This window comes from Alosa pseudoharengus, unplaced genomic scaffold (assembly GCF_046254945.1).
Source record: "Alosa pseudoharengus isolate Yale_2024_CS ecotype anadromous, Long Island Sound unplaced genomic scaffold, YU_APseudo_1.1 YU_APseudo_1.1_scf_16, whole genome shotgun sequence".
In the NCBI taxonomy this organism is placed as follows: Eukaryota; Metazoa; Chordata; class Actinopteri; order Clupeiformes; family Clupeidae; genus Alosa; species Alosa pseudoharengus.
The window spans coordinates 30,586,349-30,609,835 of NW_027468630.1; the positions used below are offsets into that span (position 1 = coordinate 30,586,349).

Genomic DNA, 23,487 nt, shown 5'->3' on the forward strand with positions numbered 1-23,487 from the left:
TTGCACAAGTTAGGCAGTGCATTTGCACAGGAGTGATGAGCAACAGTCCTAATTATAATTGAGAAAACATATAGTCAATTTCAGGATACAGAGAGAGAAATGAAAATTGCCTTTGTACACGATGTAAGGGACGCAGAGCACTCGGCACAAGCCACACATCCGTAACACGCCTCGCTCCTGTGCTCACCAGCAGTCATCTCTGCTCTTGTCCTCACACCTCCAGTTCCAGGTGACGTCGGAGCACGCTCTCTTCTCCTGCTCGGTGGTGGACGTGTTCACGCAGCTCAATCAGAGCTTTGAGATCATCAAGAAGCTGGAGTGCCCCAACCCACACGCGCTGGCCCACTTTATGCGGCGATTTGCAAATGTGAGTGAAGTGCCAGCACATGTGTATTTTCACACTATCACAGTCATAGGGGTAATGTATGTAACATGGAGGTGGATACTAATTTGCAGAATGTTGAATTTTCAATTAATAATTATTATTTTCAAATATAGATCACATTTTAAGTACCGGTAGGAATGAAAGTTAGAATATAATTTAGATTTTTAATTATAACTTTATAAGCTTTGATAATTAATGTTTAATTTTTTAATGAAAGCTGTGACAGATGATTCTTCTATTAGATTTGGCACTAGCAATCAATTACAACAGTTAAATGGGCAAAACATGTATTCTTATTTAAAAAATGTATTTAAATGCATAACTTATGTATTTAATGCTTACCTTCTTTATATTCCTTTCTTGGATGCTAAGTAAAGAGGATGTCTTGATGTTTGTAGTCAGATATGTCAGTGTTAGCAGAATGTAGAATGCTGTTGTCTTTTGTGCTCTTTTATCAACATTTTAAGGTACAGTGCCAAATCCTATGTCTCCAGCTGTCAGTCTGAGCTCCCAGCTGAGTTCTTGTCTGTTTCTCCTTTGTAGACCATCAACAAAGTTCTTTTGCAATATGCTGCAATCATATCCAAGGATTTCCCCTTGCATGCAAGTAAAGAGAAAGTGGTAAGCATCATCTACTCGTCTTTTTTTGGTACATCAGACATTAGTATTGTTGTCTTTGGTGGGGCATCCTACTCCCTTGTTTCCATGGTGACCGCAGCGAGGCTTAGTGAGGCGCTGAGGTTTGTGTTGAACTGTGACCGGCCCATTAGGTAGATCTGCAGCTCAGCTATCTGGCCAGCAGGCCTGTGCTCAAACATGCCCAGTGACTTGTCTCCACAGAGGAGAAAGCATGTCTCGTGCAGTGCTCTGCCTGAACAAGATTTCTGTAGTACACTGCTCATTCATTTCACTTTATTTTCTTTGTTTTCTGTGACAGAGGGGGCAGGACAAAGACTAGACAGGTTCTACAGCAAATGACATGCAATCTGCTTTCTTTTAACAGTAAAGTATAATGCTTTCGCTATCAGTCAGAGGCGGATGACAGATGTTTCTTTTAAAAGTGTGACAGGTCCACAGAGGAAGCTGGTGTTAGACATTAATTAAAGGCGTATCTCTGGCTCTGTCTTCCTCTCTCGCTATCGGTCCTTCTCTGTACGGCATGCTCTCTCATCAGTGTGCTGTGCCCCATTGCTTTTCTCTTTCCCTAATTGACAGTTTTGCTCAACTCTGAAAAACCTCATGTGATCACCACCTTTAAAGTTGTACTTCCCCAATAAATCATCTCAGTAATTAAACAGGGCTTTCTACACTCCCTGACGATAGCATGTTACATGTTTTAGTGAGGTTACTGTCTCGGATCATCTGTCGCCTCACAGCAGCCACACAATTTCCATTCCATTTGTGAACAATAAAGCCATTTGAAATTCACTGTTGCGCAGATTTCCAGCCTCTTAATAAGCATCTGAAGTCCTGTGAGGAGATAAATCAGTGGGCTGACATGTGACCTTGGCAAGTCTGGCATAGATCACGGTGGTAATTGTTTTAAGTACTCAGACAGATGAGGACAGTCATATATCTGTCAGTCTAGGCTCTTGAAGAGACATGCTGTGTTGTCCAGGTCCACACATGCTCAAGTCCACACACATCACCAGCTTATTCATATGGACACACTGTTACCCCTCTAAAGATGCTTTATTGGTGTCTCTGAGTGCTTCTATAAAACTGATTTGACTAAAAAATCAAATCTTCTGTTCGGGGAGGAAACGGATAAAAGAACATGAAAAAAAATCTTATAGGTAGACAAGAAACATTTTTTTGAAAGTTTGTAATAGAATATGTGAATAGCTTTTTAGCATGAAAATGGATTTCTGAATTTAAATGTATTATCTCTGACCTATCATGGGCTCCTCAGTCGGTATAGATTTAATGATAGCATGCATGAATAGTCTGATGATATGGATGGAAATCAATTCACACATACAGTATGCCTAGCTGGCTAAAAAAAGAGGATGACTCCAGAAATCCTCTCATTTTCTTCTGGTTTGCTCGACAGCCCTGTATCCTGCTCAACAACATCCAGCAGCTTCGAGTCCAGCTCGAGAAGATGTTTGAATCGATGGGAGGGAAGCAGGTATGTATTGGTCTGCTGGGGGACCGATGGCGGCCCCTGTAGCATTGGCTGAATAGATGAATGGATGCTGTCCTCTCTAACCCTGTCTGTTCACCTCTAACACCCGTCCTGTGTCCTTGACAGTGTCGCGGTAACCCTCCTCGTGACATGAAGTTTGCATGTCTGGTGTTCTGGTCTGTCTGTCTGTCTGTCTGTCCGTCTGTCCTTCTAACCAATGTGAAATGAGTGCCTGTCTCCTGTGGTCTGTTTCTGTCTCCCATTCTCTCCGTGCTGTGTGCGGCAGGAGGAAGGGGTGGTGGCCTTCTGCAAGGTGTGTGAACGGGCCCTCCTGCATCGCCATCGCCACTGAAAGCACGCCACCTCCCCATCCCTCCTGGCCTCCTGTGCCACCCCCACACACAACCCTCCCCCCCCCCTCCTTCCCGCTTCCCCATGCCTCTGTTCTCACCTCTGTCAGGAGCATGTGTCACAACTGCTAAAATAACTTGGCATGTGCCAAGTGTGCTGCAAAAACAACCATTCTCAGAGGCTCCAAAAAGCACGGGGGCCACCAGACTTTGTTGACTTTCCCTGTCTGAAAGCCAAAGCCATTTTCAACATCTTTCAGATTGGGTGGATCTGAAACACCCAATCACACTTTTATTTATAGCTTGTCTTTTTGTGCCACCCCTCCAACCCCCCATGTCCAAACACACTACAGCGCTAATGGCTAATTTAGCAGCGGGTGTCACCAGTTTGGAGATGCAGTGGCGCTCGATCTCCGTTTTGATCATCATTCCTCATTTTCCCTCACCCCAGTCACAGAATGCAGCCTGACACGTTTGCCGCCAGGGTTTGATGAGCTTATCTCACACTTTCTCTCACACGTTCCCCGTTCTGCCTACAGCTCACACCGAGAGTGTCACTGCTGTCACACACGTCGTGCCACGTCCTCACTGCAGCCACAAATGGAATGCTTTGTAATTTACACCACACCACTGCAGACTCACACAAAACATGGACAACTATTTTGTAGTTGCTTATATTATGCATGTGGAAAATCACTGATTTAGAACCATGGGTTCAACATTTGTGATAAATCTGAAAGCGCAGTTTGGAGCTTGTGATGTGGGGTTTATTAACCCATTCGCGCTGGATGCTGCATGACGCAACATTGACCCTCCCGATGGATGCTGCGTAGCGCAACATTGACCCTCCCGCTGGATGCTGCGTAGCGCAGCATACTTTTTATGTCATGTTTCTAGGTGCTACAGAGGCTTAGATATTAAATTTTGCTAGACGTTGACAATTTTTAGTATGTTTCCAGAAAACCCTCAGGAAATAAGGTTATTTAGTCTAGAATGCCATAGGATTCTATAGGCGTTTTTAGCAGGCATTTTAGGAGTAAATGGGTTAATGAAGCTAGACCTTCTTTACATCAAAGCTTGCTGCTTGGGCAGAGACTTTCTGTGCAGCCAAACTCTCCAGTAAAACACTTAGCCGTAGAAGGGATGGCGTTCCCAAAGCAATTAGCAAAGTCAAAGAAAAAACGCAATTATGGAGGAGTGTTATCACAAAATTATAAATAACAGATCGCTAACAGTCCAGGAAATTAATTGCAGAACTTAAACTTTGCTCTGATATTTGAAGCCAAAGTGTTGCCCCTCTCTTTATCCACTGTCCTTATGATCCCATTCAGTCTTAAGGGAGTAAGAGTTTTATAATTGGGTCCAACACTTAGAGCCAAACGCACACCTTTAGCTTCAGGTATCCTCTCTTCTCTTGACCACTGTCTCTTAATATTTTAGAAGCTATAACCTTGCTTACGTCACGCCACGGTGAACACATTTTTATAGGATATGTGACATGTCATTAGGGATACTTTTAGTGTCTCTCCAACCTGCTATATATGCAGTGTTTGGTCATATAGAGTTGTCAAAGCAGGTGACCTCTCTTAGCTAACTGCTCAGGACAACCCCAATTGGAAAACCATTGCACTGCCTTTCTGTGCAAATTCCTTCTGCTTTATGCTAACAAGACTGACTATGACTGACATTGTTTATTCTTCAATGAAATATCCATGTCCATCCTGTTTTAAATCATTTTACACTGTTTTGACTTCACGTCTGGTGTGATTTGGTAAATATATCAGTTAACATTTACATGGAAATTACCTCCTGTCAAATCAACTCAATTCAAACTTATCTGGATACAGTATTACACACCCACAAAAATCATTATTTTTAATTTAGCCACATAGCACTGCACAGCTGTAAGGGACGTATACCAAAGCACATTATTGCATATGGGGGATTGTTGCCAATGTAACATGGCCCTACAACACTGAAATGTATGGATGTTGTTAGCTTGGCCATTTTTTACTTGAATGCAGTGCACTGATCTGTAACACATGAGGACCTTGGCAGCCGCTTCCGGAGACATGCTCAGCAAGAGCAGCATCTTCCCAGCCCCCCCTCCTCCACGATCCTCTTGGTCTGAATTCAGAACGTGACACCCCCATTTGAACCGTACTGTAGCCACATCAAGCTGAAGTGTCAGTAGAGGTTTCAGAGAATAAAAGCCAGTTCTGGTGTGAGGTCACACACTTGAAGAGGCCAGCTGACCTCACATAGACATAGAAGATCGCTGTCTTCCTCAGTATAAATTATATATCAGAGAGATGAACATTTTATCAGACTTTAGCTTTTGCTACTCATGAGTGGCCATTGCCCTATTTATCAATGGAACCATCCTCCAGATGAAATAATTACACAGGTGTTTCGCTAGTTTAGAAACAATATATTTACAGTATACAACATTCAAATCTCACACAAATCTAGTCCCACACAAATATATACTGTATGTTTGCAGATGCTTAAGGGTGTAGCATATTTTCCAGCATATCTCCTTTTCACATACTATGTGGGAGGTTGCTATTTGTTTATGCACCTTTAGTTAGACTGGATGCAATTCCTTTGGCTTTAATATTTTATCCCTATTGAACCTCCTGACAGAATCACCTTGAGAAAGGCTTACTGAAAATGCACAGCAGACTCTACACCTTATTGCGCCACAGATAATGTTCCTCTCACATCCCACTCAAACTCATTAAAGAATGGTGCATTGCTGTACTCTGCCTGTTCCAGTGTATAGCACTGCAGTGATTGAACACTTTTGTAAGCCTTTAATCAACACTTCATACTGGCAGCAATATTTCAAATCTGCAGCCAAACTGGCCGGAAGATTACATGTGTGAAAGCGCGACTCGTACCCGCGATGATCAGCCATGCACTCCAGAGGTGGTGGGGCTACTTGGGGGATGAATTATAAGGGCAGAGAGGAGTCAGAGGAATGAGATCAAATAAAGGTCCAGCTTCTCTTCAGCCTGAGGATGTTAGGTCTTTGATTGGGTTAGATTGTATAATTTTGTCATTGTAATGTCCATGATTTGGTTAATCAGTTTGTTTCTCTTTAAGGCAGGTTTTCTTTATATGTGTGACAGATAGACGTTAGATAAAAGGTGGCTCTTGAGAGCTGTTTTGTGACATGGGTTACTTTTCTTAGAAGATGTGAATTTTTACTACAAGCTCTTAATGCATCAAGGTACGCTGTCAGTTTCTGCCCATCATCCAACATGTGGCACAGACATACCGTAGCTGGAAAAAAACATTCAGGCCTGGATGATGATGGAAGCATTGTTCATTAGCACTCACTGAACTTCCATCACCCAAAACAATCTGTGCGCCAAGGCAGCTGCTTGAGTTTATTTCTCAGGAAGGTCTCCTGCTCACTCCCCCCACCCCCCCCACCCCCCTCAGCACCTCCTCTGTCTTGGCTCTCTCTCACTCAGATTAACATGAACATATTGTTTTCTCCCGTATTAGTTTGTGTGTTTGTGTGTGTGTGTGTGTGTGTGTGTGTGTGTTTGTGTGTGTGTGTGTGTGTGTGTGTGTGTGTGTGTGTGTGTGTGTGTGTGTGTGTCTGTGAAGCATTTTCTCACTCTCTCTGTCTCTCCCAGCTGGATGGGGAGGCCAGTGAGCTGCTGAAGGAGCTCCAGAACAAGCTCAACACCGTGTTGGACCAGCTGAGCGGGGTCTTCGGCTCCAGGTGAGCTCACGCTAGCCGGTGTTCTTTAGCCTGGATGGCATCCATGTCAGACAGCCACGGTGCTGATGCTCTCCGCACACTCAGTAGACTTGTTGAAACATAAATTAAAAGAGACATGAAGTACTTTGGAAAGCTCAACAATATGGCTAAGTAAATCTCAGTAAACAATGTGTTTTAACTTGATGTATGTGTCCATAAAAAAGGAAGCAGACACTTACCTTGAGTATACATTATGAGAGATAGTCGAGAGTTTTCCGGTAAGATGATAATCCAGAAGGACAACATAAAAGCTGCATCAGTACACACACACACACACACACACACACACACACACACACACACACACACACACAGAGAGACTTTTATAAATGGTGTGTTCCTTGTGTCTGACCTACAGTTTCAAGCCGGTCATAGAGGATTGTGTGAAGCAAATGAATCAGGAGCTGGTGCAGATTAAAGGCAACGTGGGCAACAAGAGTAATGCTGCTATGGATGCTGAGACTGTTCTGAGGCCTCTTATGGACCTACTGGACAAGAAGTACGTTTCACCCCTCCACACACACACACACACACACACACACACACACACACCTAAAATGATGTCAGTGACGCATGATGAGGAAGGAAGCAAAATTGCATGGACAAAAGTCTCCAATCAAGCAACATTTGAGATTAGCATTAATATACTGTTTTTCATTTGCTCTGGTAAATCCTCAAATTAAAATGATACGCCCAGCACTAAATGTTATGCGTGATTACATAACTCTGGAAGTCGCTGTAAAAAAAGCCTGCCATTGTTACCACTTTTCCTCCAGTCTCTTATCAGAGTAACATTGAGGCCATCAGAGAATTATCCCCAGGTCTCGTAATCATATGCAATGCTAAATCCTCTTTTGTGTACAGTATGTCACCCGCCCCAACTGCTCCCCCTCCACCACTACCTCTTAAGCCATGACGTAGCAGCGTAAGAGATTAAGGAGTTGCATCTGCACCACATCTCAGAGGTTACTGAACCCTGGCTTATTACTGAATACTGCTACCAGAAGCTTCAGTACCACAGTGCTGTCACTGACAATCATTCGGGCTTCGTGGTGGGATGTTGACAAAGTGGGAACTGTGCTGTTTTTATTTATTTTTTTACAGCTTGATGCTGTTTGCCAAGATCTGCGAGAAGACAGTGCTGAAGCGGGTGCTGAAGGAGCTTTGGAAAATCGTGCTGAACACCATCGAGAGGCAGATCGTCTTGCCTCCGCTTACGGACCAGAGTGTGAGCCATCACACCCCGCGTCTCTGAGATTCACACTCTGCCAGTGCCACCTTTCACATTTACCATCAAGTGTCACCCCCACTATTGCCTTGCTCTGATTCATTGCAGCAATGTATGTAAAGGCCTCACCCGAGCCTTGCTTTGAAGCCAGCATCAATAGCCCAAGAAGTAAACAGTGTTTGGGGTGCTTTCTCGTGCAACACCTCGGGAAAAAGTCTTTCTTTACCTGTGGGGTAGACATGGCACTGACAGGCCTGGCGAGGATGCCTCGGAGGCTGCAGGCTTAGCCTCTCAAGCAACGGCTGCGCTTTTATCAGCCGCTCCCAGATGGAGCTGCCTCGCTTTGTTCAGTGCATTAAACACTGACAGCGCCCTGCGCACCTGCATTAAGAATATTCCGGCGTAGCTTATGCACATTGAATGCCAATGGGCTGTAAAAAATTCACCAACACAAAAAAAAATCCCTGATATGGCTCGGGCTCATGCTGCGCCTGAGTTCCTCTTAATCTCAAAACCACAGAACAATTCTAGCAATTATTTCGTTTGTTTGTGTCATTAAGAATCATTGTTCACCTTTTGTATTTATTTATTTTTTCTTTCTCACAACAGCAAGGAGCTCAGATGATATTTAGTGCTGCAAAGGATTTGGGGCAATTATCAAAACTGAAGGTAAGGAGAATACTTAGTATTTTGCGTGCTGTGTGTTGCTGTGTATTGTGCTTACCAAGTGTGAAACTGGAATCTTTAGAAGCGATTTGTTCTACTATTCTACAAGTATCTGTAGGATTGCAATGCATCCAGAGTGTGTTTAAAAACCGTACATGTGAACCAATTGCCTTTTCTATATTACGTAGTATCCCCGCTGATACTGACCCAAATGGGCAACATCAAGTAAATGCATTACCATTCACTAGTCCAAATCTTGTTTCTGTAGTGAGCCAGTTTTATAGCCTTATGTGATCTAAGGGACGCAGTACATTAGATATGCATTAAAATTGCACTTCCCAGCGTCTGCATTTCAAATGAAACACTTGATTTGATGGCGGCAGCTGGGGCAAGCTCAGCCCAACAGGTGAGACACTGGGAGGGTAGTGGAGTGATTGTTTCTGCCCCCACTGAATGTGTTTAGAGTCGGGAAGGCAGATGAGATGAGCCCTGGTGGAGATGAATATGACCCTGCACTAACTGCTCTCTGTTCAGACCAGAGAGAGAGAGAAAGGGAGGAGAGAGAGAGAGAGAGGAGAGAGAGGAGAAGAAAGAGATGGAGAGAGCAGGCAATAAAAGGAACGTTTGTAGACTGAAAAATGACACGGAGGCTTTTGGCCATTCTGATCATCTCCTGTGCCAGTGTGATTGGAGGGAGAGGCAGTTCTGAGCCTCTCCCCTACACACTGTATCTTTGTGTCAGTCCGAATCACTTACCCTCAGCCCACCGTCTCAACACTCCTGCTGGGCAATCAAATAGCCCCAGCACAAATAGGACCTCAGCACAGCCACTGCTGTGTGTGTGTTCACATGTTCATTCCACTGGTTGTAGAGAGCTCTGTGTGTGTGTGCGTGTGTGTGTGTGTGTGTGTGTGTGTGTGTGTGTGTGTGTGTGTGTGTGTGTGTGTGTGTGTGTGTGTGTGTGTGTGTGTGTGTGTGTGTGTGTGTGTGTGTGTGCGTGTGTGTGTGTGACTGTGTCTGTGTCTGTGTTAATGAGAGAAGACAGACAGACAGACAGACAGACAGACACAGAGACAGAGAGAGTGTCTGTGACAAAAACAGAGAGAGTACATACTATCCTCAGAGGATGCACACAGTCTCAGGTCTCAGGTGGCTTGGCAGCCTGCTGTCGCTTCTTGCCTGTTGAAAGCCACTTTCTTGTCTATGCAGTGCACCGAGACGCTCTCAGCCATCATTACAGTCCTGTCATTACCAGCCGGCTTCTCCATTGAGGATCTCAGTGGCAATAATTGCAGTCTAAGACACAGTAGCCCAGACGCTGTCGGTTATCAGCTCCTCATTCCCTGCCCAGCACGGGATTAGAGTCTGATCACACCTGTCCTTTACACTCCTGGGCAGAAGAACATTCCTACTGGTTTGAAGTTTCCATTTCCATTTCAGATACGAGGTATAATCGTATTAATAATCAATTTCATGGAGTAATCCACATACAGTTTCACTGCAGTAGATGAGACAGAGAGGGTGAGGAGAGGAGGAGGAGGAGGAGGAGGAAAAAAGGAAGAACTGGTTGCAAGTGGAGAAGGTGACTAAAAGAGTAGAGCACTTGGTACTTTGAAATTTTGCTGCCTGCTTTTTCAGTGCATCCAGTCATTGCAATGGAGTATGAAAGTGAGTTAAGCATACTAAGCTTAATAAGAGTTAAGCATACTAAGCTTGCTTATATAGTGTGCATAAAGACGCTGCATGAGTGCAGTATAGAAGTACCCAGATCATGAAGGGCTCAAGGATGGATGTGCTTCATGTGTATTCTGTATGTCTCTTGCAGCTAGTTGCAATAGCATCAATCTATAGTGAGGAGAGCGGGAGGAAACCACAGTGAGTGACCAATGGCACGCAGTGGTGGAGTGTAATGTGCTCGATGTAGTCTGGTAGTTAAAAGTTAAAAGGTAATTTTAGGCTGTTTTTGTGTAAAGTAATGAAATGAACCAGACCAAGGCTAGAGTAGCAGAACTTTAAGTCATTAGTGGAAAATATGAGACATGTTGGGTTATTAGTGCGAAGTAAGCCAAACTAAGTGGTAATGTATATGGTACTTGTCTAGCATATTGAAGGTGTGCTGGACCTTTACCCTTTGGCAATCATAAGAAAGGGGGAGGTGAAGACAGATATGCATGCCTTCCACTGAATTGGCAGAGTTCTTAGAATACTAAATTATACTATTTACTCTCAATGCATACCAGCAATACTAAATCAAAATTTCTGTAGCACAGATGATATCACTATTTGATTAGGTTGAAGATGATGAGTTTGCCACTGGGTTGAAACACTAATTACGAAATGTGCCGTAATTGCTTTTCCAAAAAGGGGAATTTATCAAGCTCCTTTGGTCAGTGAAGCATGAGAGGTTTGTGTGTGTACATGCGCTCAGAAGCCCTGGTCTCCAGACTTATTAGTGAACTCAGTGACTGTGCTGTGACTTTAATAGAGAGTAATGGGCACGGCTGGCCCTTCCCAATCCCAGGCCCGTCACTGCACATTCTGGGGGAGTTAACACCTAATCAATACACTTCGACAAAGCATTAAAACTGTTGTATGGGAACTGATCTTTAAAAAAGTGACCTTTAATGTGAAAGAAATCGATGGACAGCTTCTTCCGTATCAACCCTCACCACAGACACACACACACACACACACACAATCACACACACTCCCACACACACAGACACACACCACAAACCAATCTGGAGATGCATGGTGCGGAAACCAAATCTCATCTTTGTCCACACTTCCGGCTATTGATTGAAACCCAGCTCCCGACTGTCCAAGGAGCCAACACATCTTGTATACGTCCCAATCCGCTGATCAAAGGATTACTTTCAACATCAGTTTCATCATCATACGGTGCAGTTCCTGTTGGAGCTTACAGAGTTCAGACCCTCATTCTAATTGCTCTGGATATGTTCCCCCTTAAAAGAAAAAAACAAGAAAGGGGAAAAAACCTGGACTGTGAATTCCTGTGGATATCCTGGAGTCCAGAAGAAGATTAGGCAAAGTGTTCTCCATGACATCATGAAGGATTAGAGCCGTAGCTGTACATCAGGCTTTCCCTCCAACAGCTGTATGACCTCCTTCCATTATAGACACACACGGGCTGACATATTTGTATGGCATTACGTAATGCTTGACCAAGAGCAAGGCTTTTAGCAAATCCATTTTCTAACATGCATTAAAGCTGGTGTCATTTGTTATAGCGTATAGCAGAAACATTGCACTGTCTTGGGCTCCTTGCCCTCTTCTCTCCCCTGCTGGAGGGTGCTATGGTCAGGTGTGATGATTGACAGGACTGTGGCAGTTGATTGACAGCAGTTATTAAGTTCCTTATTTTACAGGAGGCTGTGTGGCTTCACATGAAGGCCAACTGTATTGCCTGAGATTACTAACAGCCCGTAAGAGACTGTATACTCGAAACATATGGTCATTTATGTTCAAGTGCCCATAAATTGTTAATTATGCATCGTGATTCATGATTAATGCCATGCCATGATATGTAACATTTCTTTTTTATATATATTTTCTTGGATGAGAACCTAATGATGATGGTGTGTGTGTTTGTGTGTGTGTGTGTGTGTGTGTGTGTGTGTGTGTGTGTGTGTGTGTGTGTGTGTGTGTGTGTGTCTCTCTTCCTGTTAGGAACACGTGATCCGTGATGAGGCTCGTAGCCTGACACCACGCCAATGTGCAGCCATGGATTTAGTGCTTCCTACAATCAAGGTATTGCTTTCTCTCCCTCCCACTCTCTCTCTCTCTCTCTCTCTCTCTCTCTCTCTCTCTCTCTCTCTCTATCACTCCCCTCTCCATCTGTCCTTCTCAAGCCGTCTGTCTCCCTCATTCCATGTCCAGGCTGAGAGCACACACTTCACACTTCACCTGCACCTCCTACCCAGACGGATAGTCACATGCATGCATGAAGCCAGCGTTTTTGCTCCTTTAATGCCTGCCATGTTTGTAATGAAGAATATTCTCTGGTTTATGTCATTCACATCTCATTCCTAACTGCTCCTCCGCCAACACTCCTCTCCCCGTTAATCTATTTTTGTACTTAGGCGTAAGCGTGGGCCCAAGAATAGATGATTGCATGACTCTGGATAGCCACCTGTGCTGTATTTTGATGAGGCTCAAATTGTGTGGTTGCTGATTATTTGATTCAGGTTAGATGCACACTCCCACACATGCCGTGCTTCCCAGCTGCATTGTGTATGTTTTATTGGTCTGAGTATTTTTGAGGCCTGACCTTGCTCTAAATGTGCGAGGCCAACGTCCCTGTGGTTGTAAGATGCTGCTGTTATTGCTATCCGCAGGCAGGTGTGCACATGTAATTATTGGGGAGATTTTTTGGACGGCAACTGCCAGGAGTTGGCCCAAGCTGTGTTCTGTGTGAGCACAGCCCCACGAAACCTCCAAGACTTAAATTGATTCTCGCGTCTCCAAGGAGACCACCTCCCTCTTTAGATCAATCATGGTGGAGATTTTCACTTCATCAGTATTCCAGGGAGGAGACCCAATTAAAGAAGTTACGAAAAGCCTTGAGGAGAATTTTGCCTGTCAGAGTTAAAAAGGCTGCATGCAGTTTTAGTTAAACATTCTTTGCCCGCAGCCTATATGGTGTGAAACGGCACACTGCACACTGTCGAATATAGAGCTAGATAAAGGATGTCATATAAGAAAATGACAAAAGACAGTATAAAACCTTAAGTATAGCAATAACTACAGGACAGACCCATTCAACTCAATGGTTATTTGAGCCCATGTATTATCGCATGGCTGATTATGCTTTAATGTTGCCTGTTTATGTGTAGCATTTTTTTCTCCTGAATGAACCTTGTTGCTGGCCTTTGGGCTTCTGTCCTGTGGCTAAGTGAGCCAGGCTCCACAGCAAGCCACATGCTCAGGAATAGTTTATATTTGTCATCAAGTTTTTCAAGTTTTCTATACACACATCTTAATTGCCTAAACTATAAAATTGTCAAGAAATAACAGCTCATTACTGAGTGGGATGAAAGACATTTTTGGACTCATTGGTCTAATTCTGCAAGACCAAAGCCAACTACCTCGTTGTGTTTGTGTGATAAAATCTTAAACACACACAATTGGCAAGGATTCACTGAATTACCACTGTTTGTATAACTCTTTTCCTAATTCCTTAAGACCACACTGCCTCAAATTATTCTGTCATGTTTACTCTGCCACGTTTTACTAAAGAGTATCAAGTGACAGAACTTCCTGTCCAATCGATATGGCATGGTATAATCCAGAGAGACAGCCGCAAGGCAAGCAGTATCATGGATCCATCATTAGCCAGGAAAAATTAAGGACCAGACAGAAAGCAATTATCTCATTGTCCGTAATTGCGAGTCTTTGTTTGTAAGGTGTAATTGCTAAGGGGCGGAGTGGCGAGGCATAGTAGCGGTCTTGAGATTGACGTCCAGCCCTGGCAGAATTCCAATAGGGCCCCCGGCGCCTGCCCTCTCCTTAGCAGTGCTGAAGCCTGAGGGGAGGCGGGGGGGGGGGACACAGGAAGTGACAGCGCGTCAGCCAGGCTTTTTAAAGCGGGAGCTGGATCCGCCACTTGACATGAAACTCTAGCCCCCTCATTCTTAATCAGACGGGATAAGCAGCGCACATGGTTGTCACGCCTGCCACGCTGTGCAATTCGGCGGCCCATCAGTCCCTGCAAAAGTCAACATGTCCTAAGTAGTTCATTTAGACCATGGAGAGAAGCATTAACATCTTGGATATTGTTTGCACAAGTTCATGTACGAGGTGGTCTAACAATCCTCAGAGTGTTTGGATGTAATGGATGAATTTATTCCCTGGAATTCAGGCCAAAAGAATTATTTGCACATGTCTAATATATAAATTCTTTTTTTTCCCCCAGCAATATTTCCACGCGGGTGGTAATGGTCTTAAGAAGACATTTTTGGAGAAGAGCCCTGATCTGAAGTCCTTGAAGTACGCTCTCAGCCTTTACACACAACCCACAGATGCCTTGATCAAGAAATATATATGCACCCAGACCTCTCAAGGTAAGCCCATTGCATGGCTTCACTTACAGAGCTGCTGGTGACAGAGATCCTTCAAATCCGCAGTGAAGTGGTGCCTATGCAGTGTTTTTTTCCGTTTCAGGAGTATAGCTTCAGACAGGCACACTAGTGGTGCAGGCTGGTTGTTGTGGAATTTGATGGTGCCCTTTCTCTCATTGCCTCGTCTCTATTTAATTACACTTCTCCTTCCCCTTAACACCCCTGATTCTCCTGCTGTAAAGGGAAAATAAGAGGGTTAAGGGGCTTGTCACACTATTTTATGCACTGGGCTCAGTCGGAGCACGAAGCAGGAAGTCCTGTGTACTTTTCCCTTTTGTGCATGTTTATAATTTATCAAGTTGTGGGCGCGGGGTTGTACATCACACCAGGCCAGGGCTCACTGCAGGCTGGAGGCAGTGATGGATGCTTGTCCATCACTCTGCTTGTGGGAATGTCACTCATGGATCTCCTCCAGTGGCCTGAAGCCCAGTGCCTTTAATATAAGCCCATTCAACTTTGGGCACTTTTGCTGAGGTATTATTGTAGAGTTTTGTAGTAATTTTTCATGGTTCATGACACTGAAGGTGACAAATGGACTTTCAAAGATTTTTAAAAAATCTTTGAAAGTGTGTCCTGCATTTCAAAATGTTTTTGTATTGTCCTGCATTTCCTTGTGCAGTTTGGCATGTTGAAAACTGTCCCACACACATAATTACAGCACATGCCTCACTATGATGTATAGGGAAGGAGTTCAGCATTTTTTGGACAAAATTAGTCAAGCTAGTGAATCATCATTTTGGATTAGGCCAACTTCATACAGCTTATCCCTCATGAGGCAGCCTGCGTATTTTTATCTTGCGACCCCTTGAGCATTTTAACAGTAGCTCTCTCTCCTTTTTGTCATTTGAATGCCTACACACTGCATAAACACCCGCATTGTTTATCCTGAACCATGGCCTCCCAAACAAGCACTGGTACAAATCAATTATATTCACCCTCATGTGGGAATAGTTCCTACACAGCTTTTTAAAGGATGTGAACTAAGATTGTATTCAAGCCTGACACAGACTCCTGGGGGCCATGTATATTCAGGCCAGTCTTCTGCAGTGGAAGCTTTTATTTGACTTGCATTATCATGTTGAGGAGATGTTTTGCATACAGTATATTCTCCCTTGTGTGACTGGGCATGTTGTGATGGAGAAGAAGTGCTGGTCGGGTCGCTATGGAGTGAGGTCTCCCTTTGTCCCACAGTTTTAGAGCAATCTCCTACAGAAGAGCATGTTTTCAGCGAGGAGCTGTGTGGTATTGATTCTGTCTCAGAGAAAATAAATGGCCTATATTGGCAGAGCGTGAGGGGCTCTCCCCCCTTGGGATGCAGAGAGGATACATACATCGTGAGGAGAGGAGCCTCATACCTCTCGCTTTCTCACTAGCCGTGTCGTGTTTGGCTCCTCTCCAAATCACAACGCAAAGTGGTCATTGAAATAATTGCTTCTTCTCTGTCTCACCCTCTCTCTCTCTCTCTTTCTCTCTCTCTCTATTTCTCTCTATCTCTCTCTCTCTCTCTCTCCCTCTCTCTCGTGATAGTGTCTGTCACAACAGTGCTCAGCCGTGTGCAAGGTAGAATAAAGCCCTCTGCAGCCCTTAAACTTGCACTCTGCCCGCAGGGTCCAGCGTGCTTACGATTCGCTCTCTCCACAAATTTTGCTGACCCACTTATGAAGTCATCCCCTTTTTATTTTTTTCAAGCTTATCTCTGGAAACGCTTGTTTTCTCTCCTCGTAACATGGCAGAAAATATCAGAAGGCACCCAGTGGAGATACAGGAAGCTTCTGTGGCTCTACTCAACCAATCTTATCTGCACGCAAGTCTCTTATTTGCCACAGTGTACAGTATGGGCACACAGAATGGGCATTTTGGAGTAACAGGAGACAGACTTTCTTCTGTCTATTCCTCTTTTCTCTGAATATGAGAAATACTGGAATTCAAAAGCAGTCATTTTTTCCTTAATTAGTGAATGGCTGAGTGCATTATCAGTAGGGACAAAGTGCAAGGGTTGAGAAATGAGCTATTGTTCCGGCTGGTGTGCGGCTCAGACGGTCCCTAACATGGTTAATATTGGTTTGAAATTTGATTCTTACCAGCTCATTAATCACTGTCATGTGAGCAGCCAAATGAAGTCGTTGGGAGGCGCACGGCCCTCGTTTGCACACACCATACAGTCATTTGCTGCTGTCTGACACCATTGTTTAGTCACACATTGAGTTTGCCATGAAAATGAAATTGAATATGCGTTTTACTGACTGCCTTCTCCTCAGGGTTCCTACGCAGTATGGAAAACCTGGAAAAGTATGGAATTTGATTTTAGTAATTTCCAGGTCTGGATAAGCATGGAAAAAAGAAACAAGGGTATGGAGAAATATTTGTGTTTCCAGACTATTGCATTTGCAGTACTAATCACTTCACTCAGGTCATAATGAACCATTCCTACTGTGTAGCTTAACTGTCAGTCCCCATCGTCAAGATACAACTAAAAATGACTCAGCTAAATGGACGAATATTAAGTGTCATTTTTGAATTCACTTCAGTTGTCCATACCTTTGTTTTCACCGAGTTATCCCAAACCAGAAGTGGCCGCAATGTCGAGAATATGGTCAGAAAAATCTACCGAGAAGTTTGGAAATTTGAGTATGGAAAAAGTATGGAATTTTGGAATGCAAAATGGGTAGGAACCCTGTCTCCTATCAGTGCTTTGCATTAACCTGTGTCCAGTCCACCCATTTTAAAGAGTATTGAAGGAGTAAAGATGGTTCAGACACTTGTATATATGTGCTCCTTGTTTTGAAGTCATGGGAGAAAAATAAGGAAGTCATTAAGAAGCCAAACCACAAGGGTTACTAGCAGCTGCAGACAGATTCAAACTGAAGAATTTCCACCTCTCATCATGTAGATGAAGTTCATATTAAATTATTAACTCACCAATCACCATATTCACTCCACTAGAGCTAGGTACAGTAGTTATCATATCTATCACAGATCAGGACTCTATAGGCATATAGTTGAAGGTGACATGGACATGAATTCTGTGAGGGGACCGCAACTCTAGTCCTTTGCTGACCTTGAGGTGGAGAGGGACTCTCACAAAGGAACACATTTCTGCACTCGATACCTTGATGCCTCTGATGTCCTGTCAGAGACCACATGGCTGACGGTGTTGTTTAGCTTCTCACAACAAATCAGCACTATGCAGGTCTGGCCACCCATGTCCGGTGACACTGCAGGATGTCGGGCGGGACAAAAGGGCAGTATCCATACAAATGGCCAGAGATGTCACGTGGACATCCACTGAATTACAAATGACAAAACAGTCTTGAGGAGGTTGTGTTATTTGGGGTGGGCTAACCTCAGAAATGGCATGGGGAAACCACTTAGGGCCTATTTATTATGTCCTGACAGCTTCATTGATTTTTTTCAAAAAAGCCGAGGGGCAGAGGCATTTCTTTTTGCATTATTATTTCAAAATAGTATTGAATGCAACATGATGTATTTTGCATACTGAATCGGAGTTTTCCTATTCCATTTAGTGTTAATCGCCATTCGCAGAGCTACAATGCTCTCTGTACACAGCACTGTAAGTCACCCAGAAAATGAGAGAAAGCGTAAAAAGGGATTTTTCTGTAACCGTTGTGATACACAATTTGAGAGGTAGCATATTTGCAAAGCGTGTTGTGATTCAGTGACTCATAGAGAAAAGAATATGTGGCTCAGAGGTTATGTAAAAGTTTCTTTGTTTGGTAGGACCCATTTGTGTGCTCTACTTGAGGTGACATATCATGTTTAGCCTTGATCATGTTACGCCTGAGGATTTGGGATTTGGGCCTCCTCTGTGCATTCCCCTCTTTGTTGTCAGAGAGCTTGTATACGTGTTCTGTTTGAATGCGCCTTTTAGGATGCAGGAGCTGCTCAGGTCTCTTTGTTAGTCATACCTTCAAGTCTCTTGACATCATTTTTTAATCACTGATGTCAGCTTTTAATGCATCCTTAAAAGTTTGTTAGACACACGTCAGTATGACGCACAACGCTATTCTTTGGTGGAAATGTAAATCCTAGACAAGGCAGCACTGCCTTTGGTTTTGTCCATTGTTTGTTGAAGGTTAAGGAATGCATCCTGTATTCTCACTTTGTGAATGTTGTGAGGTAATGCCCGTCCCCAAATCCATTCTTACTATAGGCTCCAATTTGCATAAATATGAATGTTTCTATTTGAGAGCGAATAATTCTGCCTTCATCACTGGTATCATTTATATCAGTGCAACCTTTGGACTGAAAATTGATTAACTGTCTAGACCAGTTTTGATTAAAACTACAATGGCCAAAACCCACCCCCTTATCCAGTTGCCTCATCGATCTGTGACTTTTTTTCCTAAATATCAGAGGGTAAGGTGTGCATAGTAAAAATGTGGGCCTTTCCTGTTGGAATTGTGTCAAAGACCTTTGCCACTTGTTTCAGGTGAAAAATGTGTACCAGGAAAGGCCAGGTCATAGTGCTATTGAGCGTAGTGCCCTGCAGGGTGGACTGTTTCACCGTTCCCCAGCCTCTCTTTCATTGACTACTGTAAGTTAGCGAACTGTTTAAGACATCAGATGCATTCTGTTCTTCAGTAGGTAGAAAAAATCATAAATGTTTGCACAGAAGTATCACAACTGATGCTTGTCCCTATATTATCCACACTGACATGTTTACAGTCTATGGTTTATTCACACAAATATCATTTTTAATTTGAATAAGGCACATATAATAACCATTTAGGGAACTGTGTTTCAAAATAATTAGAATCTTCCACAAAGAGGAATGCAGAATTATCTGACCAAATCCTACATACATAGAATATGTGTTTGTGATGGACATGAGTGAAAGTTAAGTCTTCACAATTTGGAAAGATACATTGTTACCAAATCCGGTTCTGGCAGAATAGTAAAGTCACTTCTTATAAGCCAAGCTATTGTTTTAATGCTGTAGAGAGATATGGTTATTTTGACTAATAACAAATGACTTGAACAAAAGGACTCTGTCTAACATATTGAACGGACATACAGTATTGAATGGGCTGTTGCTTTAGACATTTTTCTAGGCCTTTTCTGAAATGAATGTTTCAATATGTGAGTGTAGTTGAACAAATAATTATTGTAGCTTCGGGAATTTGAGACAGTAATAATGTTTTAGCATCAACTGGCAGTATGTGTTCTTGCATCCATATTTAATCATTTATTTTAAGTTTGATTATTGGGAGTCATTACTTGTGCAGTTAGAACAATTCAATTCAATTTGATTTGAAATGCACATTTCTACATAAACACTTAAGGCACACTGTGTGCCATCTCAAGGCTTCATATTCCCCTCACATATATGTCTTTCATAACCTTTTGTTGACACAAGTTAAGTGAATTTTACAATGTCAATATTATGCAGCCATTTTGAATGGACTTTTGTGGTCTAACACAGTGGTCATTACGCCATTGTGCATTAACACTAGGTCAATTTTACTTGACTTATGACTCCAGGGCTGAACTGCTTTTGTTCTCCCTCCAGAGATTTGTTATAGCAAGACTTTTTTCATCAATCAGTATAATATTACAGCTTCATCATTACAGTAATTGTCCACCTGTGCGGTAAAATCAGTAGGTCGGTGTAGATGGTATAACTATAGCAGTATATCAGTATGTCTGCTTATTCATATATTACTCAAGACCATCTCCTCATGGTAAAATGATTCATATCATATGTAACTGGCTATAAAACACAATGGCTGAGATTTAATTTGGTGTGAGACTAATGGTCACTCGTAGTTGAATTATCTTTGGGCGCACACCTCCAGATTAGTGATGAAAGAGAATCTGAAAAAATGTCAAGCCTAATTGCTCCTTTCAAGCCATGTAGGCTATCTGCGTCCGTGGGCACACACACACACACTCAGCTCCAGTGCCCCACCCCCCACTGGACATGGCTTGGCAACATGAGTCGCATCTGTCAGATGGAAACCTTTTTCTCCTCTCTGCCACGTCACATCTGTCCACACTAATGTATTCTGATCGCTTATGATCGCTTGCTATAGATTTTTTGAACGAGCCTGACACCATTTGCTGCAGTCTGAGAGCGACATCATTTTCAGCACGGTACATCATTTGTGTAGTACATAAGCGCTGATCACTTGATGGATGGGAGTGAGCTATTTCCCTACCTGTGTAGTATATCAGCACTAGTGGAATGTATTTACTGTAGGAGTTTCACAGCTTGCTCCTAGCTCAGCATGGCTTCCACTTAATCCAATGCCTTGAAGTCAAACATAGGCACTGCCTTTTATTGGCCGGCTACAGATGGTTTGTGTTTGCTTGCCACATAATTGTTAGTTGGGGTTATTTCTCACAGTCCTTCTGTAATCAGGTGTCATTACCATAAATCAGGTTCTCCCGTTCTTTCATCATGTGCGTTAATAAGTGCTGGGTGTTTTGGCAATTATTGATTAAGCGGCATATAAACACAGTCATTTATCCTGTGAGGAAGATAGCACACATCTGTCTGCAATTTCCCCATGGTGCATGTTTGGACATTAATAACGCTGCACGACAAGCTTCTGATGGGACTACTGGGGACTAAAAACAAGTCATTGGTCTACACCAGGATCAGGCCTGGGGATCTGCTTGCTCTATGCTCACTTGGTTAAATAGCTGGAAATGGATGGCATGTTGGCAGAGACACACTATTCAGCACAGACTACTGTTGCTTAATGCTTAGTGGGTTTGCTTGGCTTGATATGTGTGTGTGTGTGTGTGTGTTTTTAGATGAGGGTGTTTTTTATTTAGTTTTCATTATAAACTAGCAATACATACATAATTGAAATGAAACAGTGAAAACACAGGAACTCCTGCTTGAACGGCTCATCTTTAAAATGGCTCTTCAAGGGAGGAAGTCAAGTGGAGTTTATATTCCTAGGTCTATTTTCTCAGTCACTGAGCAGTGATTTCAAGGGCCCTCTTGTTTCTTTCCCTTCGTATTCAAAGCAAGTGTTTTTGCAATCATCCTGAAAGGAGATGCACACGGTCTCTGTGTTTGATTGATTCTGTTTATGTTTTGGGAACTCTCTAGGTCAGTCGTCCGATGGACCAGTGGGGGAGGTGTCCATGCAAGTGGATCTCGTCTCTCATCCAGGCACGGGGGAGCACAAAGTCAACGTGAAGGGTAAGTCTGGGCATCCTGTGGAAAGCACCTCTTCCTCTCTCACTCTCTCACACGCACACACACACATACACACAGAGACAATTACACACACCTGCACTCACAAATTCACACTCTCACAAGCCTACATTCTCTAAAATATTCTCCAAAGTATCTGGAAACCTATTAATAGTTCTGTCCACAAATATTTATGTGCACTAACTCAAATGAGAAGAGAAATATTTACATTGCATCTGTGTGCAGACTGCCTTTTCATGTGATTTTGATAAGAATAAGGAGGACACTTTTAGAATGTGTATCGGAAAAGTAACTTGCCGTATGTGAGGTGCAATTCCTATATTCACACACAAACAGTCACACCCGTCATGTCAGCTGAGTAGAAGTTCAATAGAATTAGGTACCTGTGCAGCACAGTATCACTAGCTGCGTTTCCATTACAGCTTACAGCAAAATTATCAATGGTGCATTGATGCATTTGATTAGTGCATGAACTCATATAAAGGCAAAAGTTTCATAAAATCACGTGGTGAGCGTTGAGCCTGATAGTGTTTGGAGCTTTTTGTAGAGATGACATGTAGACTAACTAATGTTTTGTTTCTGTGCTCCAACTCACTGAGTGATGTGCAAGAAGGGGGATTAGCACAGTCATTATTGGCCCACTGTCGTGATTAAACACAACTGTGTTCCTTAATGACCCAAGAGTTGTAGCATTTATAGAGCACTGTTCCAATAACAATGCCATTAAAAGACGGTATATTAAGAAGCCTCATTAAGTCCATCCTTCATACTTATTGATCTAATGTATCTAAAACCAATCAGCATTAAGGAGGAGGATTGTTTTTAGCTGAGCTACACGTGGACATTCAGTCTGAGTTGGATGACCTTAGAGCCAGGCCGGACAGGCGTAACCTTGCACTCACCTCAAAATGCATTCACACTTCCCAGTACTCGCCTCGCAATCTGACCAGACTCTCGGAAGAGCACTGCCTCCCTTATAGCTGTTTGTAGCCCCACGGACACATGTTACCCGGGCTCTGAGGACAGTTTGATGGGCCCTGCATCCCCAAGTGTTCTTAGATTGCATTGGCTGTCCCTTGGCTGCAGTCTTTTTCTCAGTCATGGACATTTTGTACATTATAAAGCCGTATAAGTGGGACAGAGCTGAACAGAATGTCTGTAAGACTGCCACAGTGTAGCTCATGGCAGCAGTTAGGGGAGGCACGTGTGAGTCACCATGCGTGTGGAGGGTTGCCTGTGCTCACCGCCTGTCCTTCTCTGTGCCCTGCAGTGGTGGGAGTGAACAACCTCAGCTGGAAGACCAGCGCCATGTTCCGGCCGTTCGTGGAAGTCAACGCCATTGGGCCACACCTCGCTGACAAGAAACGCAAGTTCAGCACCAAAACCAAGAACAACAACTGGTCCCCCAAGTACAATGAAACATTCCAATAGTAAGTCCTTTCCTACAAGTTCCCAATACAAATTCAATGTGGTCACCCATACCTTTTGTGTGCACTGCTCGTCTTAGCTAATAGCAAGGGACCATTTTTCCTCTTGTAAATAAAACCCACTGTTCACTAGTAAACTTCATCTAAATTGGTGTGAATTTGTGGACAAGGCTGATGAACAACAATGCATGTC

At 43.3% G+C, this 23,487-nt stretch overlaps 1 protein-coding gene across 1 annotated transcript in view; it reads left to right on the plus strand.

Moving 5' to 3' along the window:
• The window catches only part of unc13c (unc-13 homolog C (C. elegans)), a 90,645-nt gene that overhangs the window by 65,152 nt on the left and 2,006 nt on the right, over nucleotides 1-23,487 (plus strand). The window contains exons 21-32 of the mRNA XM_076286624.1: nucleotides 224-367; nucleotides 929-1,006; nucleotides 2,439-2,516; nucleotides 2,800-2,826; nucleotides 6,514-6,602; nucleotides 7,000-7,140; nucleotides 7,746-7,869; nucleotides 8,479-8,538; nucleotides 12,226-12,306; nucleotides 14,471-14,618; nucleotides 21,760-21,852; nucleotides 23,138-23,297. Coding sequence (XP_076142739.1) covers nucleotides 224-367; nucleotides 929-1,006; nucleotides 2,439-2,516; nucleotides 2,800-2,826; nucleotides 6,514-6,602; nucleotides 7,000-7,140; nucleotides 7,746-7,869; nucleotides 8,479-8,538; nucleotides 12,226-12,306; nucleotides 14,471-14,618; nucleotides 21,760-21,852; nucleotides 23,138-23,297 — 1,223 coding nt within the window. The remainder of the gene's footprint in view (nucleotides 1-223; nucleotides 368-928; nucleotides 1,007-2,438; nucleotides 2,517-2,799; nucleotides 2,827-6,513; nucleotides 6,603-6,999; nucleotides 7,141-7,745; nucleotides 7,870-8,478; nucleotides 8,539-12,225; nucleotides 12,307-14,470; nucleotides 14,619-21,759; nucleotides 21,853-23,137; nucleotides 23,298-23,487) is intronic.